Source organism: Carettochelys insculpta, chromosome 13, assembly GCF_033958435.1.
Source record: "Carettochelys insculpta isolate YL-2023 chromosome 13, ASM3395843v1, whole genome shotgun sequence".
Classification (NCBI taxonomy): domain Eukaryota; kingdom Metazoa; phylum Chordata; order Testudines; family Carettochelyidae; genus Carettochelys; species Carettochelys insculpta.
The window spans coordinates 12,126,589-12,144,447 of NC_134149.1; the positions used below are offsets into that span (position 1 = coordinate 12,126,589).

Sequence of the window (17,859 nt, forward strand, 5' to 3'; positions counted from 1 at the left end):
GTTGTACAAAATAGATGAGCAAGTTGAAATTGAAACAAAACATTTCAATGCAACGGTTTTGGGCAGGGAGGGAGGGCGTATCAGAATTTTCCTTCATGGAAGATATTAAAATTTTCAAGGTTTTATTTTTCAATTTGGAATGAAACCAAATCTTGAAATCCTCCGTGAAATATCTTCCTTCCTCCACACTGCACTAGTTGCTGCTGCAAAACTATCAACACATGCTTGTTTCCTGGAACAAATGCATCTGTAGTGTCAACACTGGAAATTGCCTTGTGTAGATTCTGGAATTGACCCTGAGCTACAGTCTGAAGAGATTTGATGGCAGAAATCACTGACAAACACTGCAATCATTGGGAATGGTCTCAGAGAAGTAGCCATGTACTCCAGCTACTGACGATATCTCAAAAAAGATATATTGGCATTAGAAAAGGTTCAGAAAAGGGCAACTGAAATGATTAGGGGTTTGGAATGGGTCCCCTATAAAGAGAAATTAAAGAGACTAGGACTTTTCATTTAGAAGTGAGGAGACTGGGGGGGCGGGTATGATAGAGGTATATACGATTATGAGTGGTGTGGAGAAAGTGAACAAGGAAAAATTATTTACTTGTTCCCATAATATCAGAACCAGGGGACACCAAATGAAATTAATGGGCAGCAGGTTTAAAACAAATGAAAAGAAATTCTTCCTCACACAGCTCACAGTCAACTTGTGGAACTCATTGCCAGAGGAGGCTGTGAAGGCTAGGACTGTAATGGGGTTTTAAAAAGAGCTAGATAAATTCATAGTGGTTAGGTCCATTAATGGCTATTAGCCAGAATGAGTAAGGAACGGTGTCCCTAGTCTCTGTTTGTCAGAAGCTGGAGATGGATGACAGGAGGGAGATCATTACCTGTTCAGTTCACTCCCTCTGGGGCCCCTGGCATTGGCCACTGTCAGCAGACAGGATACTGGGCTAGAGGGACCTTTGGTCTAACCCAGTATGGCTGTTCTTATGTTCTTATGAAGAAGTGGGTCTTTCCCATGGAAGCTCATCACCTAGGTCTTTAAGGTGCTGCAGACCTGCTTTATTTGTTTTATGATCATTGAGTTATCAGATGTCACCACTAGCACCAGAATGTGAAATGAGGATGTCTCTGTGAGGTGTAACAGCCCACTCAAGATGTGTTCTTACTTGATGGAGTGCCGAGGTGCTTCACCATTCTTAGCATAAACAGCTCCCAAAGCTGCTCCTTGGTACACTTTTCCTAAGGCTTTGGAGTCAGAGTTTATTGGGCCTTCCCTCGCTTTAATCTTCTGAGTGATTGGCAGATCCGGGGGTGCTGAAGTTACACAGAAGTCTTTCCTTTGGAGTAGCAGGCGGTTTTCCAGGCAGGTATTTAGCTCAGCTGCATTTACCACAGATGTTATGATGTGGATAAAAGTACATTTTTTCATATGAGCCACTCATTTTTACACAGAGTCCCCAATTTATTTCCATGAAGAACATCACGTGCAGACACCTGTCAAGATGGGGCCACTTTACCTTAAAATATGTGCTAATACTAAAAACTTGTTAGCTCAAACTTGCATTTAGATGTGACATTGTAGGTGCATTTACACTAGCCAGCTACGTCGAAGTAGCTGGCACAACGTCAAAGTAGTACACGTTGCGTCTACATGTGCCGTGCACTATTTCGATGTTGAAATCGACATTAGGCAGCAAGACATCGAAATCGCTATTCCCGTCCGAAGATAGGAATAGCGCCCTACTACAATGTTCAGCGTCAAAGTAGGGTGTGTGTAGATGATCCGCATCCCACTATGTCAAAAGAATGGGGTCCTCCATGGCGGCCATCAGCTGAGGGGTTGAGAGACACTCTGTCCAGCCCCTGCGGGGCTCTATGGTTGCCGGGTGCAGTAGCCCTTAGCCCAGGGCTTCTGGCTGCTGCTGCTGCTGCAGCTGGGGGCCCATGCTGCGTGCACGGGGTCTGCAACCAGTTGGCGGCTCTGTGGATCTCGTGCTGTGCAGGCCGAGTGTGTCTGGGAGGGGCCCTTTAAAGGAGTGGCTTGGGGCTTTGCTGGTCCCTTATTTCGACAGGGAGCGCTTGTGTGTGTGGATGCTCCACATTTCCTTCTGGGGCAGCTGTTGTGCCCCAGGGTCATCCTTAGCCACTGGGAGCTGCTGCTTGCCTCGGACATCCAGCCTGACTCACACATGCACCCCCCACACTCCATCACAGCAGCTCCTTTCGACATTCTCCATCGCTACATCGATGCTGAATGTCGATGGCGCCAGCCCTGGAGGACGTGTAGACGATACGCGTCGAAGTAGCCTGTTTCAATGTTCTTAGTGTGCTAGTGTAGACATAGCCTGTGAGTACCTTTTCCTCACCTGAAGAAGAGCTCTCTGTGTGACTCGAAAGCATGTCTCTCACCATGTTGGTCCCGAAGAAGATATTCTCTCCCTCAGTTTATATCTCTAATTTTCTAGGACTGATCCAGCAACAGCAGCCCTGTATACTTTCTATTTATTTAAAACAAGCAAAGAGTAAGATGAATTTCTGCTGTACACAAGAAAACAGAGGATTAACATTTCTGGTTGTTTGGGCTGAGACTATATCTTCATTTCCCTCTCTTATTGGCGTGTTGGGAGGATAAATATATTTAATGGTTGGGAAGTGCTTTGAGATGAACTCATGAAAAGCAGTATATAGGAAATAGGTATTATTGTTGTAATTACTGCAATCTGCCTTGAGAACGGGGTGGTGCCCCAAAAAAGGAGAATCACAATTCCTCTCTTTGTCTTCAGTGTAACATTGTCTACAGTAACTTCTTTATGTTAAGCTGTCCTGTTAGCATGACTGTGTTTGCCCACTGTTCTAGCTATCGATCAAAGGGTTTGTACCCCTGGACGGGTTGACGCTGTACTGTTGAACATGACAAAGCTTTCTTTTGTCTCAGTCAGATTTGGTGGACCAAAATATATTGAACTTTCTGCCTGAGCAGGAACAGAGCGAGGTGTACAAGCTCCTTTCTCCACATATGCTCATGACAGACCCTGTTGCAGCTGATTTCCTGAACAGTAAGCACCTCTCAAGCCTGTACATAAGGGAAAGAGCCTGCGGCTCCGTGATTGGCACAAGGCTGGCTTGTCCATGATGTCGCACCAGTTCTCTTTCACAGGGTTCTAAAAAAGCAGCACGTCCCTACATTTGGTATCTGCCCTTGGGTGTGCCGTATAATCTTGTTGTTCCTTTCTCATCCCAAAAGAAAAAGGGAATGGAGTTGAGGCTGACACCATTAGGTTATTCTGCTGGGGTGAGGTTCGGTGGTAAGCCTCCAACAGTCATAGAATTCACAGCCCAAAGGGGAGAGTTGGCTTGGTGAAGGTGTTGAGGGGGCTGTTTCTTCCCAGTGCTGAGGACCGGAGAGGCCCAGGGTTGCCCTTTCAAAATTACAGGCCTCCGAACTACTTAGCATCTCCGCAGCTCTGCATGCAACAAGCCCATCCTCAGCCCCATTCCAGCCCTCTCCCCAGCATGCCCCCGGCCACGGCTTGTGATGGAGACCCCCAGAATCACCCTTAGAACTAGCTTCCACAGTGCCTGTGCAGGGAGAGCCCTCTCTCAGGCAGATATGGGACTTTTAGGGCCTTTGTATGCAGCTCTTGCCGATGAGGGGCCAGCGAGAGTCGAGGTAAGCAAATCTCCCTCTTGCAGAGAGCCAGCATATGGGCCATGTAAATTCCCACTGAAGTATCATTTGAGCCCTTAGAATGAGATCTACCTGGAATTTCAGTGGTGCTCAACCCTTAGGCTCATCTTGTGCCCTGGGGAAATGCCACCCTTGCTGCAGATTATAAAATCCAGGGAGTTTGTGCCTCGGGATTATACATTTCCACTAGAACCTGATCAAAAGCCCCTTCGAGTCAATGGAAAGATTCCCATTGTCTTCATTCGGGCTTTATCAAGGCCTCCATGAGCATTGCCCAAAATACGGTTCATGTTGCACCTCCCTGGTCCAGCACCCTGGGGACCTGAGTGGTCCCATTCTAGGGGTTGTGCTGGACCAGGGGAGGTTAATGTCCTCAGCTGGCCTCCAGCTCCCAGGCTCTATTCCCAGCTGTGGGTCTGCCCTCAACCACTTCCTGGCTGCTGCAGGCCGCTGGCTTTCCAGCCCAGGCTGCTGATTCCTGGCACACTGCTGCTCCCAGCCAGGTACCACTGCTCCCCAGTTGATGCTCCTTGGCTGCCAGTTTCCTGACTCCCCAGCTGCAGGCCGCCAGCTCCCCAGTAGGGCTTCCCCAGCTTCTACCAGGCCACCGGCTCCCAAGCCCCCAGCCCCAGTTGATAGAAGGCCACCCGCTCTCCAGCCCTGGCCCCCCGGCCGCTGCCAGTCCCCTTGTTACCAGCTAGGCCCAACTCCCAGCTAGCCTGTGCTCCGGGCTGTCAGGCCTCTCTGGTCATGCCAGGCCACGGATGTTGCCCAACTTGAGCATACTGGATTTCAGAGGTACAGCCTGCAGTGGTTCACTGTGGCTCGTGTACAGGGTGTGGGAGCATGCTGCGGGGGAGTGATTTCTAAGGCAAGCTACATGTCGCATGCTGATTGGTCTGTGCAGACACTGCTTGGCTATGTTTGCACATGCCCCTCCCTTTTGGAAGGGGCATATGAGTGAAGGGGGTAAAAAATGCTAATGAGGTGCTGATATGAATATTCAGTGTGTCATTTGCATGATGGCAGCCACCCAGAGCATCGGAAGTGCTGCTTTCGAATTGCAGACTAGCCATGTAGATGGGGTTCCTTCGCAAGGAAACCCGATTTCGAAAGCACCCGTCTTCCCAGTTGCTTTTGGAGGGGCATGTGTAGACATAGCCCTTGTGTGCCCTAAAAGTTCCCTTGTGCACTTTAACATGGGGCTGTTTGAGAGTGCTTGTATGCTAAAGTGGGAAACCTTGAGTGGGCACCAGCAGGGTCATGGCTCAATTAGTGTGCAACAAATTAATGGACTTTGGAAGTCACTCCCCAGGAGTGTGTATTCCCACTCCTCATAGAACAAGCCATTGGAGACTTGGAATGTGATCCTGACCTCACTGACATCAATAGCAAAAGTCACTTTGACTTCCTTGCGGCAAGACTTTCAGCCCTAGTACAGCAACATAAATAGGCGGCTGTAGAGAGTAGAGTGAGGGGTGTTTTTTTCTTAGTCTCGGAGAAAGACAAGTTTCTGTAGTTGCTGTTGCTTGTTTACTGTGGGATATCGGGAGTATCCCAACAGAATATGCTCAGAGACTAAAATGACGGGGTCTGCATGAAAACCTAGGTCGATGGAGTGTGTGAGTGTGCAAACATGGGAACTGTTGAAAATGCTCTTCTCTCTCTCGTTGCAGCTGAAAAGCAAATAGAGTTTTGCTGCCATTTAGCAAGAGGCAGCTTCGATCCAAATGAGCCCCTCACGTATGAATATGTGAAATTTGTAGTGGATTTTAAATATTTTACTCATGGTAAGTTATGACTCCAGTCCCCCCTCCCTCTCTGCTTCTCTCACTTACATGCTATTGTTGACCAGAGCCACCTTAAATGTCTCTTTGCACTTAAAAGTGACCTAGAGGCAGCGAAATGGACTGTGCTATGGATGTAATGAGTCATTTTTCATGTATCAAAACTGGTGTGGTCACTGGCTGTAAGGGTGGTGGTGGGATCCTCAGATTGTTTTAGCTGGTTTCAAAGAGACACTATTAAATGGTTCAGACCCTATATTGGGCCTTGTTCTGCTACACGTTTTTGAAAACAGCCCAGTTCATTCCAAAACAATTCGCTCAACATTGGAAATGCTATTTGTTCCTGTATAGGAAGTCTGCAAAATCTTGACTCTTCCAGGATTGTGGGTGCAAAAAAATGGCCATTTTCTGGAAATAAAATCAAGAGAGAAAAAGAAAGAATGTTGTCTAGATTGATCATTGAAAATGCCCACGTGAAAATGTTCAACCCTTCTGTCTGGCTCTAATTCTAACATACAGCACAAGCTGCGGTATTAGATACTTGGAAAAAGTGTTCTGGGTTCAGAAACAGCATCTCTCTCTCTCTCCCACTCCCCGTCTGTTCTTCACCTGTAATATGAATAGCCGCCTCCTGTTTGAAAGCCTGTCATAGGGTGTTCCATTCTTGCTGCCAGATTCCAAAAGCCCCCCTATTCTGAACCAGTCTCCTTCTCACCACCGACATCTTCGAACCAACCCTTTCTGTCAATCATTGAGAGATAAAGGTGCCTATGCAGAATTTAAACAAATGGTTTTGTGCATGTGTTTGCACTGGCACTGTTTGCACAATGGATATGACAGATTTGGTTCAACATCTTTCCCATGCAAGGCAGCCCAGGAGAGCAAGTGCTGTTTGGTTTACCGCCCACCCTAGGACTACCTGCATTAGGGCAAAACTCTCTTCACAAAGCCACAAATCACATCTCCATTGCACAGTCTATATTCACAGCTGTCTGCAAACTTCCAGCAGTGTTCACATGGTTCTTCTGGGTGCAGGCCAGCCAACTGGAGGGGGTGGGGGGCAAAGAGGGCAACTGCCCCAGGGCCAAGGAATTCAAAAGGGCCCTGGGCTCACAGCTGCCGCATCCCCACTCCCTTTAAATCACTGCACGGTCACTCTGGGTGGCTCTGAGGGCTGGGTGGGGTCTGTGTGACACACTGTAGGTGGCGCTGAGAGCGCTTTTTTCACCCAAAGCGCCTCCCCATCCAGGAAGGCAGAGGCAGGACCCCTTCCCACCTTGCCCTCGGTCTTAAAAAATCTGCCATCCTCCACCCTCTGTGGAAGAAATCCAGAATATGATTCTCTGGGTCAAGACCAGACATGCAGTGCAGCTAGAAGAGAATTTTGCTGATCCACTAGTGTACTGTTGCAGGTAAACAAAGATTCAAGTTTTCTGCTGTTTTGGTCTGTTATGGTAATTCTAGCTGAGCTCTATTAAGTACAAAGCTCGTTTGCCCTAGTAGTTAGTCCGTGGGATTGACAAAGAGGTTTTCCACTTGAGGCAGGTAGTCGGAAAAGCATAAACAAAATGTAACAAAAGTAGCAAACAAGACACCAAGAGCTGAATTTCACTGTCACTGTTTTAATGAACCTTATAGTGCATCTTGCTTCCATAAGGTGCTTCCAGCTGGCATGCCTAGGTTCATACACTCAGTTGAGCTGAAGATGTTACAAACAGGGTTTCTGCAAAGCCGAGGATTAGTGGTTGCACCTGTGTAATCTTTCACATGACTGATCTGAGAGAATCTAGATACGCACAAAAAATCCACCAAATAAGTCCTGAATGATCACTGTATGAGTTTTAGAGGGGCAGGTCTCAGATTGGCTCTGAGCTGCGGGGAGAAGGAGGTGGATGTTTCAGTTTTGTCACTTACTATGTGAGCCTTTGCATTTTCCTCTTGAAGTGCTGTTTTGGCTGATCTGTGTTTGTTTCTGTTTGTCCAGTGCCTACACCCTCCTGCAATGGCTTTGAATCAGCAATTGCAAGAGCATTCAGGTCAGCCACTGAAGAGCAGGTTTGCCTCATAGCAACTGTTCGTCTGGTTACGCCGCAGTTTTTAAAGGTGAGAGTTCTCAGGTTGCGTTTCCCTTTCTGCACTAGGGATCTATAATGGGTTTTAAAAACGTCTTTTACCACAAATCAAATTAACAGATGTTCAAGTCTGGGCATTCCTAAAGGAGATATATTGCAAAAGGACCTTAAATCCTGACCCTTGAGAGCTGGCCAGTGAACTGTTTAGAGATGAGGATGTGAGTGATGGTGCTGTTTCATTTTGAGTCGGGTTTAGTGTCTGACATTCACTGAGGAATAGTGGAGAACAGAACAGGCTCTCTGAGCAATATTGCATTGGGCAACAAGCACACGCTGCATATGAGAAGAGCCACTGAAAGCATGAGAGGGGCCTCCTTGAGCCACGCGATCAAGGAGTCACAATGAAACCTGGTTTCCATCTGAATCCATGGAAAAATCTTATCTCAGAAAAAAACTTGCCAAACTCTGGGACTGGGTAAAATGTTGCCTGTTCTCTTGTAACCATGCGAACCGCACTTTTTAAACCCATTGTTTACCCCCAGAAGGGTGCCATGGATAGAATCATGATAATAAAATTCAGCCAATGAAAATTCATTACCTAATAAATATATTTGTTAGTCTTTCAGGTGCTACAAGACTGCTTGTTTTTTGGCCAGGGCATTAGTTAGCAATGAAATAACTTGCACCATTGGCTTATTGTTATTTGTTATTTATTTGCGTTAAAATAACATGTAGGAGTCTTAGCCATGAATCAGGACCTCATTGTTCAAGATACAGAACAGAGGGTGCTATTCCCAAAGAGATTAGAATAAGCTAGTCCTTGACAGTTCCTTCCTTATCAGTGAATTCTCCACTAAAGATTGGTGCATGCTGCAGCATTGGATACCTGGCTGTGTCACTTACGGACGTGAAAAATGTACTCCCAGAGAGATATAACCAGACGGACCTAAGCCCCAGAGTAGACATCATCATTGGAGTTATTTGAGAGCAGGTTAGACAAACATCTGGTCCCACCGAGAGTGCAGGGGACTGGACTTGATGACCTCTTGAGGTCCTTTCCAGTAATGTAAGATTGTGAGCAGAAGAATAAAGCAGTTTATGCCCCAACAAGTCTGTACACTTTGTAAATCTGCTTTATTCCAAAAGCCATTTTTTCCTAAGATACTAAAATACACCCACCACTGTTTTGCAGGAGCTGTGCAATGTTGAAGAGCCATGTGAAGAATTCACATCAAGACACAGTTTGGAGTGGAAATTTTTGTTCTTGGACCACAGGTGAGAGGGTTGCTTGTAAGACATAAATACAACATGTGGTGATTGAAGAGTAAGCAAGGCATGGTTTAAAAAGAACCACTGTCCATCAAATGTTGTGTCGTCCCCTTAGGGAGAATGTTTTGCATTAAATTAGACCACTCAGGTATCTCAGAGCAAAGCCTCCGTTTCATGCCTCCTTAGAAGGTTTGCTCTTTCCTATGTAAGGGCAGTAAGAAACTGTTCACTTTCCATTTGTGCCCTGGAAATAGAGCCCAGAGGAAAATGTCCAGGCTCATCAATGGTGTTAAATATTTTATTAGCATGGAGCTGTGTGGCCCAAACCCTCAGCCAGCGTAGATAAGCAGAACTCCGTTGATTTCAGTAAGTAGCAGCGGAGAACCTGACTCTATTCTTTGCTCTGTTGATTTGCATCTTGATATAGAATTTTTTTTTTAGAAGAAACAGATTAAAAGAATAGACCATTGCAATTATTGGCTTATTTTGACAAGTAAGTGAGAGGGTTCTCTGGGGCGGGGGGTAGGGGCATCCAGGTGAGCCACTGGGGAGAAAGAGATATTCTTTTGAATTGAAATAGTTTGCTGAGAGAGAGTCTTTGTCTGTGTGACTGATGCAGAGAAAGACAGACCAAAATGATGGATCTTAAACAGGCTTAGTCCAGTAAATATCCTGGCCACATCTTAATCAAAGCATAAATACATAAGTAGAAAGGAAATGTTTAGTTAGAGGTGATCAGGTTATTTTTATTTGGATTTGGTGCGGGACTTTCTAGGCAGTTGATGTATTTTCCCATGTAAATTTCTAAGATGAATCCCAGGGAAGTAATTCTCTGGGTTTGATGATCCTTAGCTGCTTTTAGTTATACGCAGCATCCAAGTACGCTTATTTACTTAGCTGCTATTTTTCATCTTTTGTTTTGTTAATGAATGACATTTTAAGGCAATGATTTAATTCCTGGTCCTAATGGGGTGTCTGTGTGAATGCCTGCCTAGATTGAAGGGTCAGCTCTCAGACTATAGTTTAATTTCTTATTTTTGTTTCCAAGCCTCTCCGAAGGGAGCGGGGAAGTTTGTTGTTACCTCACAGGGAGATATCCAAGTGTGGCTTCCTGGGATTTGAGTGGGGCTTTTTCACTTGATGGTGGTGGCAATTTTACACACACACACACACACACACACACACACACACACACGTGTTCTGGGAATCTGTGACCTTGGGGAGCTTCTGTAAGCAGAGCCTATAGAGGTGAAGTATTTTTAAAGTTTTTGCTGGGCTCCACCTTTTGCACCCAGAGTGGGGATCAGCCCTGTCACCAGTTGAATCCATTTTCATACTTTATGCCCATATTTCAAGCCTCGTTTAAGTATTACCTGGTGGCCTTTGAACTAGCAAAGGAAGCATGAGGCAAAGGTTCCTCTTTTTCCATATCTTATACCTGTTCCTGTGCAGTTTAATTTTAAAACCTGACTGACTGCAGCAATGCCTTGCCACCTTCCCTCTGGAGGAGTGAATTGAAAATGCTGTAAGTAAATTGTGCTTCTCACAGCCATGGCAGAAGGACGGTGTAGAAAAGGGAGGAGCAAGTAGCACAGTACAGCCAAATTATGCCTTCCAAACCAGAAGTAGTGTTGCCATTGAAGTAAGTGGAAGTTGCACACATGCAGCTGAGGGCAGAATTTGGCCTGCTGCTATGTGCAATAGGTGTAATAATTATATCTTTGGTCCTGACTCGCAGCGTAGGGTGATGATGATTATTTCCCAGGTGTAACCATGACCTTGTTCTAGTGCGGTTTGTTTACCACTTCAGTTTTGTAATTGCTCCTTTTTTACAGAGGTCTCATTTTCAACCAGAAAAGCTGTAATTGAATTTTGGATTTTGAAAGGCTGAATTTGAATTGGAAGTGGGAACCTGGACCTCATTTGGTTTCCTCTGTTCCTGGTTCATCTGCTGTAGACAGCAGAGTCCTGGAAGTCAGCTCTGCATCTGTTCTGAAGGAAAATCCTTATCCTGGAGAACAGATAGAAACCATTTTACTGGTTTCAATTTCCCAAGCTGTGCCAGGGGAGTAGATTGCTCATCTTTTACCCAAGCATGTCCCTATATGGGTGGTTAAGTACTAGGATAAATTGCCTAGAGTGGTTGTAGAACCTTCATCTCTGGAGATATTTAAGAACAGGTTGAATAAATATCTAACAGCGATGATATAGATAAGGGGTCAACAGCCCCCGACACGGATGCCAAGAGTGGTGCACAAGCTGTTTTTCATCGGCACTCAAGGTGAGAGCTCAGCCCCACCCCACCTCCCCCATGCATCTGGGAGCTTACTCAAAAGCCATGCCGCCTGTGGATTAACACAAGACTGGTTAATGAAAACTGCCAACCACCACCTAAGTGGTAAAGTTTTTCAGCTTAATTTATTCAGTAATGAAGCTGTTGTAAGTAGGCCTATTAGTGACTTTAAAAATTATCACGACACTCGGACTGTACATGGAGGTCAACAGGTCGTATTTCAGCACTCCACCTTGGAAACGTTGCTGACCCCCAGTATAGATGGTGCTTGGTCCTGCCATGAGGGCAGGCGACTGGATTTGATGACCTCTCGAGGTCCCTTCAGTTCTAGTGTTCTGTGATTCTGTATGTCACTGTGAGAGTCCCACTTAGGCTTGTCCACATGAACATGGTCGATTGTGGCAAGTTGGGGTGTGATTCTACCCCGTGCTGGCCTGCTGTGTCCTGAATGTCCATGGGAGCTCTGCTGATGGGCACTAAAGGTTCTCTAGGGCCTTTAACCTCCCTTCCTCGCAAAGCAGGGCTTATCCAAGCACTCTGTAGGACTTGGCTTATGGACTTAATCTGCCACAGGCTAGTGTGGGGTAGATTTACACCTCAGTTTTCCATGGACTAAGGCCACATCTACATTCCCCGGAAGATGGACCTGTTCAGGTTTGATCTTCCGGGTTTCAGTTTCACACGCTTGTTAGGGGCGCATGAAATCAACCTATGTGGGGTCAGCAGCCAACTCCTGCACTCCTCATTATCATCAGGAATAAGGGAGGTCAGCGGGAGAGTTTCTCCTGTCGACCTGACTCAGTGAGGACGGCCAGGTAAGTCGATTGCAGATATGTCGATTCTAGACACGCACTTGCCATAGCTAGAATTGTGTATCTGAAATCAACTTACTTTCCTAGTGTAGACCTAGCCTAGTAATGTTCACATAGACTTATTTTTTCTGTGGTTCCTCCTCAGTTGACATTTGCACCCAGCCTACTGGATAATTTTACACAGTCCCCAGTGTATTATGCACATGAACATCCAGAGTATTTCTTAAGCTAACAAGCATGATTAATGAATGAGTCACTTGCCTACATACATTGCTTTTCCCTACACCCACATAATGAATAGACCAGGCAACAATAAACAGATACCTCCTCATTTACTCAGTCTTGCTGTGGTTGTCTTTACTTCTCACTTTGGTACAAAGAATTCAATATCACTCCCAGGTTTCTTGCAAGGAGATATTTGGTTTTCAGTTTGCTAAAGGTCATCACATCAACTTTTGTATTTACTTCATCTCTTTGTTTTCATTCTAGGGCTCCGCCTATCATAGGTTATTTACCCTTTGAGGTTCTGGGCACGTCAGGTTATGATTATTACCACGCGGATGACCTGGAGCTTCTTGCTAGGTGCCATGAACACTGTAAGTTCATTTCCCATTGCTTGCACGGAACTGAGAGTCATCACTTGCGACACTGGTGCAAAAGATGCAGTTGTAAAAATATGTGTGTTTATTAGGCAAATTCTTTCCTGTTCCTATAAAATGTGGCTCAGTTCATGCCTGACTAGGGAAGAGGAATGCTTAAGAGTTCGTTGTTTTATTAGGGCAAGTTTTTGGCTCTGGAAATCAGTTGCCTGAAAATAAGGTCATACTGCAAAACTGTAAAGCTGGAGCTTCTGTCCTGTTCCTGACTCTGCTACTGTGTTGCACTCTGAGCAACTATGATTCTTGGGTTTTTGCTGATTGTCACAGCTGCTGTGCACTCTCCATTCCCATTGCCTTCAGTGGAACCCTTTGTACTCAGCACCTGTGGAAAACAGGTTGTGATTAAGTTTTTTTGTGCTAGGGGGTATTTCCAAGCTGTGCAGCTCTGTGGATTCCTCCTCAAGTCAGACTGTCTAATCAGGAGGCAATAAACAGTTAAGCTCTCAGTTAAGTTAGCAGGCAGTTACTATGCAGTCATTTCTAAGCGAGCATATTTATTTTCCAGGTAAAAGCCATGCACAGAAAACATTACAAACCATAGAAGAACCTACACACTTGCTGATAAGCTTCTTAGAGATCTCCCCAATTCTGTCAGCAACTTTGACAGGTGGGGAGGCCTTCAGATCCCACAAGGTGGTTTTCTGAGGCTATCTGTTTGTGACACCTTTCCCACAGAACCCGTGGTGCTGGCAGCCACCACAGGCCCCAGGGCAAGGTGAGGGAGGGGGCTGGCTCTATACCCTCTGGAAGGAGCAGAGCTGCCCTCAGTGCCACCCAGACTGTGGTTCTGGGGCCCCCAAGTCCTCAGAGACCTACAGAGCAGTGCTCCGGTGGCAATTCAGATGGGGCCAGGGCTCTGGCTACAGCCACAGTAGGAGCAGCAGGGAATCCCATGCCCCCTAAACTCGCTGGGCCCTGGGGCATTTGTCCCCCTGTCGGTGGGCCTGCTCAGATCAAGAACACCCAGGAATTCGAGTCACTCCTTTAGCCAGCCTCGATCTTTGATCTGGGAATGGGTCATTCCTAGATAGTGGATTTCTCTTCAGGACGTAGCTTCGAGAGGTTGGGTCCAGAGGTGGCACTGTGCGTTTTCCGCCTCCCGGGTAGTTTCTAGGAAGCCCACTCAGCTGCGTTGATCCCAAACATTCCTTCTCCTCTGGCCCACTCTTTACGACATTCCTGCCTCCACCTTGGAGATGTTCCCTGCAGTTCCGCAACAGGACTTACACGTTTGTATCTTTCATGCAGTAAACTCCTAAGATCCTTAAACGTAATTCAGTGACGTGTGGCCTGGCTACTTCCGCAAATTGCCATGTATGTCACACCTTAGTATTCCTGACCTGTAACAGTGCGAGTGGACCTTCTCATTAGTCAGCACAGGAAGAGCACACAACCTCCTGCTGTCTTCCCACTGGTTTACTTTTAGGTTCTTCCACCCATAGGATGGCTGGCACATGCCTGCTGTTGTTACTACAGCTCTCACTGGAGCAGAGGTGGGAAAAGGACCCGAAAAATTACAGGAGTAACAGAACAGATGCTTTCACTTCTGGGTGCTGGAGTACAGTCAAGAAGTGGTGTGTGTGCATGTGCGTGTGCTTTTTCTCAAGTAGTTTTCCAGAGGGACACTTGTGACGGGTACTTATGTGCTTGTGACGGGTACTTATGTGCTTGTGACGGGTACACTCTTGTTTCCCCCGCTCCCAAAGCAGGTGCACTTTTACTCATGTAACTTTTTGGGTACTTTTCCCACCTCTGCGCTGGAGCTTGGAGTTGTGATGTGGGAGTGGGGTATGCGGGGAGAGCGCAGAGGGCAGGATCGTGGGTCAGGTGCCTGTGGCCCCCCACTTTTGGGCGGGGCTTCCTGCTTGCAGTTCAGCCTATGTAGATACCTCACTACTGGATTTGTGAGTGCAGTCCGATACTCAGGAATCTAATCTACCTACTTAGCAATTTAAACTCCCTATCACCGAGTATGAGCAAGGTTTTCTGCTCAACTGCCCTTGCATGGAAGGGATGTGCCATTATCTCCCTTTGGCGCATGGGTAAACTGAGGAACAGATGATTAAATAACTTGCCCAAGATACTCAAGAAATGTGCATCAGAGCTAGGTTCTGAAAAATTCAGCTGCAGGCACAGCAACTTGCTGGTGCAAAATGGTGACTGTTGTATGGGAGGCCCTTTTAAAAGCCTGGTCCTTAATGCTGTGTTCTATTACGTTTTTTTAAACAGCACTTGCAAAATGGTCTTTTACTCTGGAGGTATAACTGGTTAACTTTAGACACAGAGCCAGCCCAGGAGCTGAGTGTGGAAGACTTGTGTGGTGTCTAAGCTGTGGCCATTTCAATTACTTGTTAGACAGACTTCCTCTTTCAGATGAGGGTTCTTCGATTCTAAGGTTCCTGACTTTAAGCCAGCAATCTGGGACATGCATCCATATAAAGTGCCAATATACTGGTCCACTCATGTCATTAATCTGTACTGTTTGCTCGCAAAGAAACATCCTGTCTGCCCCTGTTAGCAATGGCCATTTATAAAAATGAACCCAAATATAGAGCACCTTCTTTTTAAATTAACAGCCAATCTAATAAAAGCTCAGCACATGGATGAAAAGGTACGCAATGCTCATGAGCAAGGTTAGCGCTGTTTGATGGGGCAGAGCTATTTTTCTGGTCTCCATTACAATCAGAACGTAACTGTTACTAATACAAATGTTTCTTTTTGTTTAACAGTGATGCAGTTTGGAAAAGGCAAGTCCTGTTATTACAGATTCTTGACCAAAGGCCAACAATGGATATGGTTGCAGACGCATTATTACATCACGTACCACCAGTGGAACTCCAAACCTGAGTTCATTGTTTGTACCCACCTTGTAGTTAGGTAGGACTCTGTGCTTAACAATTAGCTGCAAACTGATGTGCTCACTCCTTTCATTTGTCCGTTCTATTATGTGTTAGTTATATATTTGCAGTAGGATTTGGCTCATGATGATGGCACACAGTTATGTGAAATTATTGTGGGTGACAACTTGGAAATTGGTTTTAATATTTTTGCTATTCACTTTTTGGCAACCAAGCCTGGAAGCAACATTTGGCAGTGTCTATTACATTTCACTTCTGTCCTTAGCCGTGATACAGATACATGAAAAACTTAAAGCTGTTCATCACTAGAAGGCTGGATGGCTGTGAAAGGCATTCATATGTTTTCTACAAACCGTTTTGATCACAGCTTTAGATAGCTGCTGCTTGGAGATAGCTATTTGTATTATGCCTCTATGTGCTGTACAATTTAGCACATGACACCCCCTACTGGCGGTTCTGTTGTACGCCTGGCATTTAATAATGTGATAAGAATCTTGTACAGCCGTGTTCTAGTTTTGTGTTTTTGTGATACACTATTACTGCGTTAGAATTTGCTTCCATCTATGTCTTGGTTGGTTCTCATTGTCGGGTTAAACAAGAACAAATGCAAATTCAGAATGGATTTAGTGGAGGGATTTCCGAAGGCAGTTTGATCAGCTCATGGTGCAGCTAACCTCTCTAGTCCTGACCGGTGCCGAAAGAGTGAATTTCCCCAACCACAGGAGGTCAGTTTTGCTCCACTCTGGGTGCTGGTGCATCCTCATGCCAGTGTCCAGAGATTCTTCTATAGCCCTGCATGTGCCCAGTAGTGCCTCCCCATGCTATCTGGTATGCCCAAGGCGCAGGCCCCTCCGGTCCTTCTCTACTGTCCTCAGCTGCAGACAGAGCACTTAGCTGGTTAGCTGCAGACAGAGAGTTAGTTAGTTAATTTAAAAGTTTAGCATTAGAAATAGCTGCTGTCTCGTTGCCATTCTGGGCTCCCCAGGCTTTAAGCAATGGCCAACATGCAGAGAAGCCATGCCAGCCTCTGACAGCCATGCCTCCTGCCTCCAGTGCTGGGGTGAGGGCCACCAAACCCAGTCCTGCACCCATTGTTCCAGCCTCATGGCAAGGGCCAGGAGGGATTGAGCCAACAGGCTCAAGACTTATCTGTATGAAAAGTCCCTCCAACTGCTGTGCCCGGAGCAGCCGTCCTCCAAGAAACCGGCACAGGAGACCAAGGGTATGGACTCTGCGCATTCCTCTACCTCAGTCAGCACCCCATCTGTGAGCACGGGCCCTTGTCCAGCCTGTTCCTGACCTCTGGTGCCAGCCTCATGGGCCCTGCCACTTGAAAAGGCTGCTGCGACGTTCCCGGCACCATCACTTCCGGCACCGTTGAAGCGGGCTCACCTGGAGCCCAAGGCACCACCCCACTTTGTGCAGCACCGGAGGAGGCACTGAAGCAGCACTGAGACACCGCTTCACCAAAGCCCCCCGCACAACACAGCATCCAAGCAGCACCATGAAGACTCACCACCAAGAGTGCATGTCACCAGCCCTGCTCTGCCCAGCTCACTGCACCATGTGTCCCTGGTGCTGCCCATGTCCCCGTGTTTGTCTAGGTGCTCAGGGTTCTTGCTTGGCTCAGGGGCCAGGGGCTCAGGGACCTCCCCTGGGAAGTGGCGTTTCCAACCACAGGAGTGTTTTCTCATCACAGCACTCCAGCCTCATGCACGCCAACTGGGAAGACGTACCGCCGACCACAGCGTACCCACACCGCTTCCCATACACTCAGGAACCAGCTCCTCAGTGGTCACCTTGGCAGATGCAGTCACCCCGCTCCCGTGCTCCACTGGCCCTGTCCACGATGTCCGTGTAGCCGCAGCCCACCATGTCGGCGACGTATTCACCGTCACTGCACTCTGGGGCTGAGGATTCCCTTTCAGAGGGTGAGGCTAGTCCTTTGCTGCACCACTCCTGGTCTTCACCAGATGACGCAGCGCTATCAGTTTCGCCTCCCCCTGCAGACGACTCACAGGCTTTCCAAGAGCTATTTCCGGGGGGTGGCTCAGGCCCAGGAAAAGGACCTGCAGGAGGTGCTAGTTAACCAATACAGACTTCTCCACACCCTGCAGCCTCCCTCTTTCTCCAGACTTGTGGTGCTCACGGATGAGGCCACGGTGGATCCTACCAACGTCATGTGGCAGACGCCAGCGTCCATTCCTCCCCCAACAAGAGGGCTGACGAACGATCCTTTTGGGCCTCTAAGGATGTGGAGTTTCTGTTTGCTCATTTGCAGCCAGATCTGCGAGTGATGGATGCCGACCGCAATGAAACCAGATCCTTTCCTCCCACTCCACAGGACAGAATGAGTAAGAAGTGGGACATCTTGGGGCGCAAAGTATGGTGCAAAGTCCTCCAACGCATTGC

The 17,859-nt window shown here is 47.0% G+C and overlaps 1 protein-coding gene across 7 annotated transcripts in view; it reads left to right on the forward strand.

The window, feature by feature from the left end:
- The window catches only part of PASD1 (PAS domain containing repressor 1), a 95,979-nt gene that overhangs the window by 45,401 nt on the left and 32,719 nt on the right, over positions 1–17,859 (forward strand). For 6 of the 7 annotated variants that reach the window (XM_075007742.1, XM_075007743.1, XM_075007744.1 and 3 more), the window contains 6 exons: positions 2,945–3,065; positions 5,374–5,487; positions 7,469–7,587; positions 8,749–8,831; positions 12,420–12,526; positions 15,319–15,466. In XM_075007742.1, the coding sequence (XP_074863843.1) occupies positions 2,945–3,065; positions 5,374–5,487; positions 7,469–7,587; positions 8,749–8,831; positions 12,420–12,526; positions 15,319–15,466 (692 nt within the window). The remainder of the gene's footprint in view (positions 1–2,944; positions 3,066–5,373; positions 5,488–7,468; positions 7,588–8,748; positions 8,832–12,419; positions 12,527–15,318; positions 15,467–17,859) is intronic. The other variant, XM_075007746.1, reaches the window with a different exon arrangement.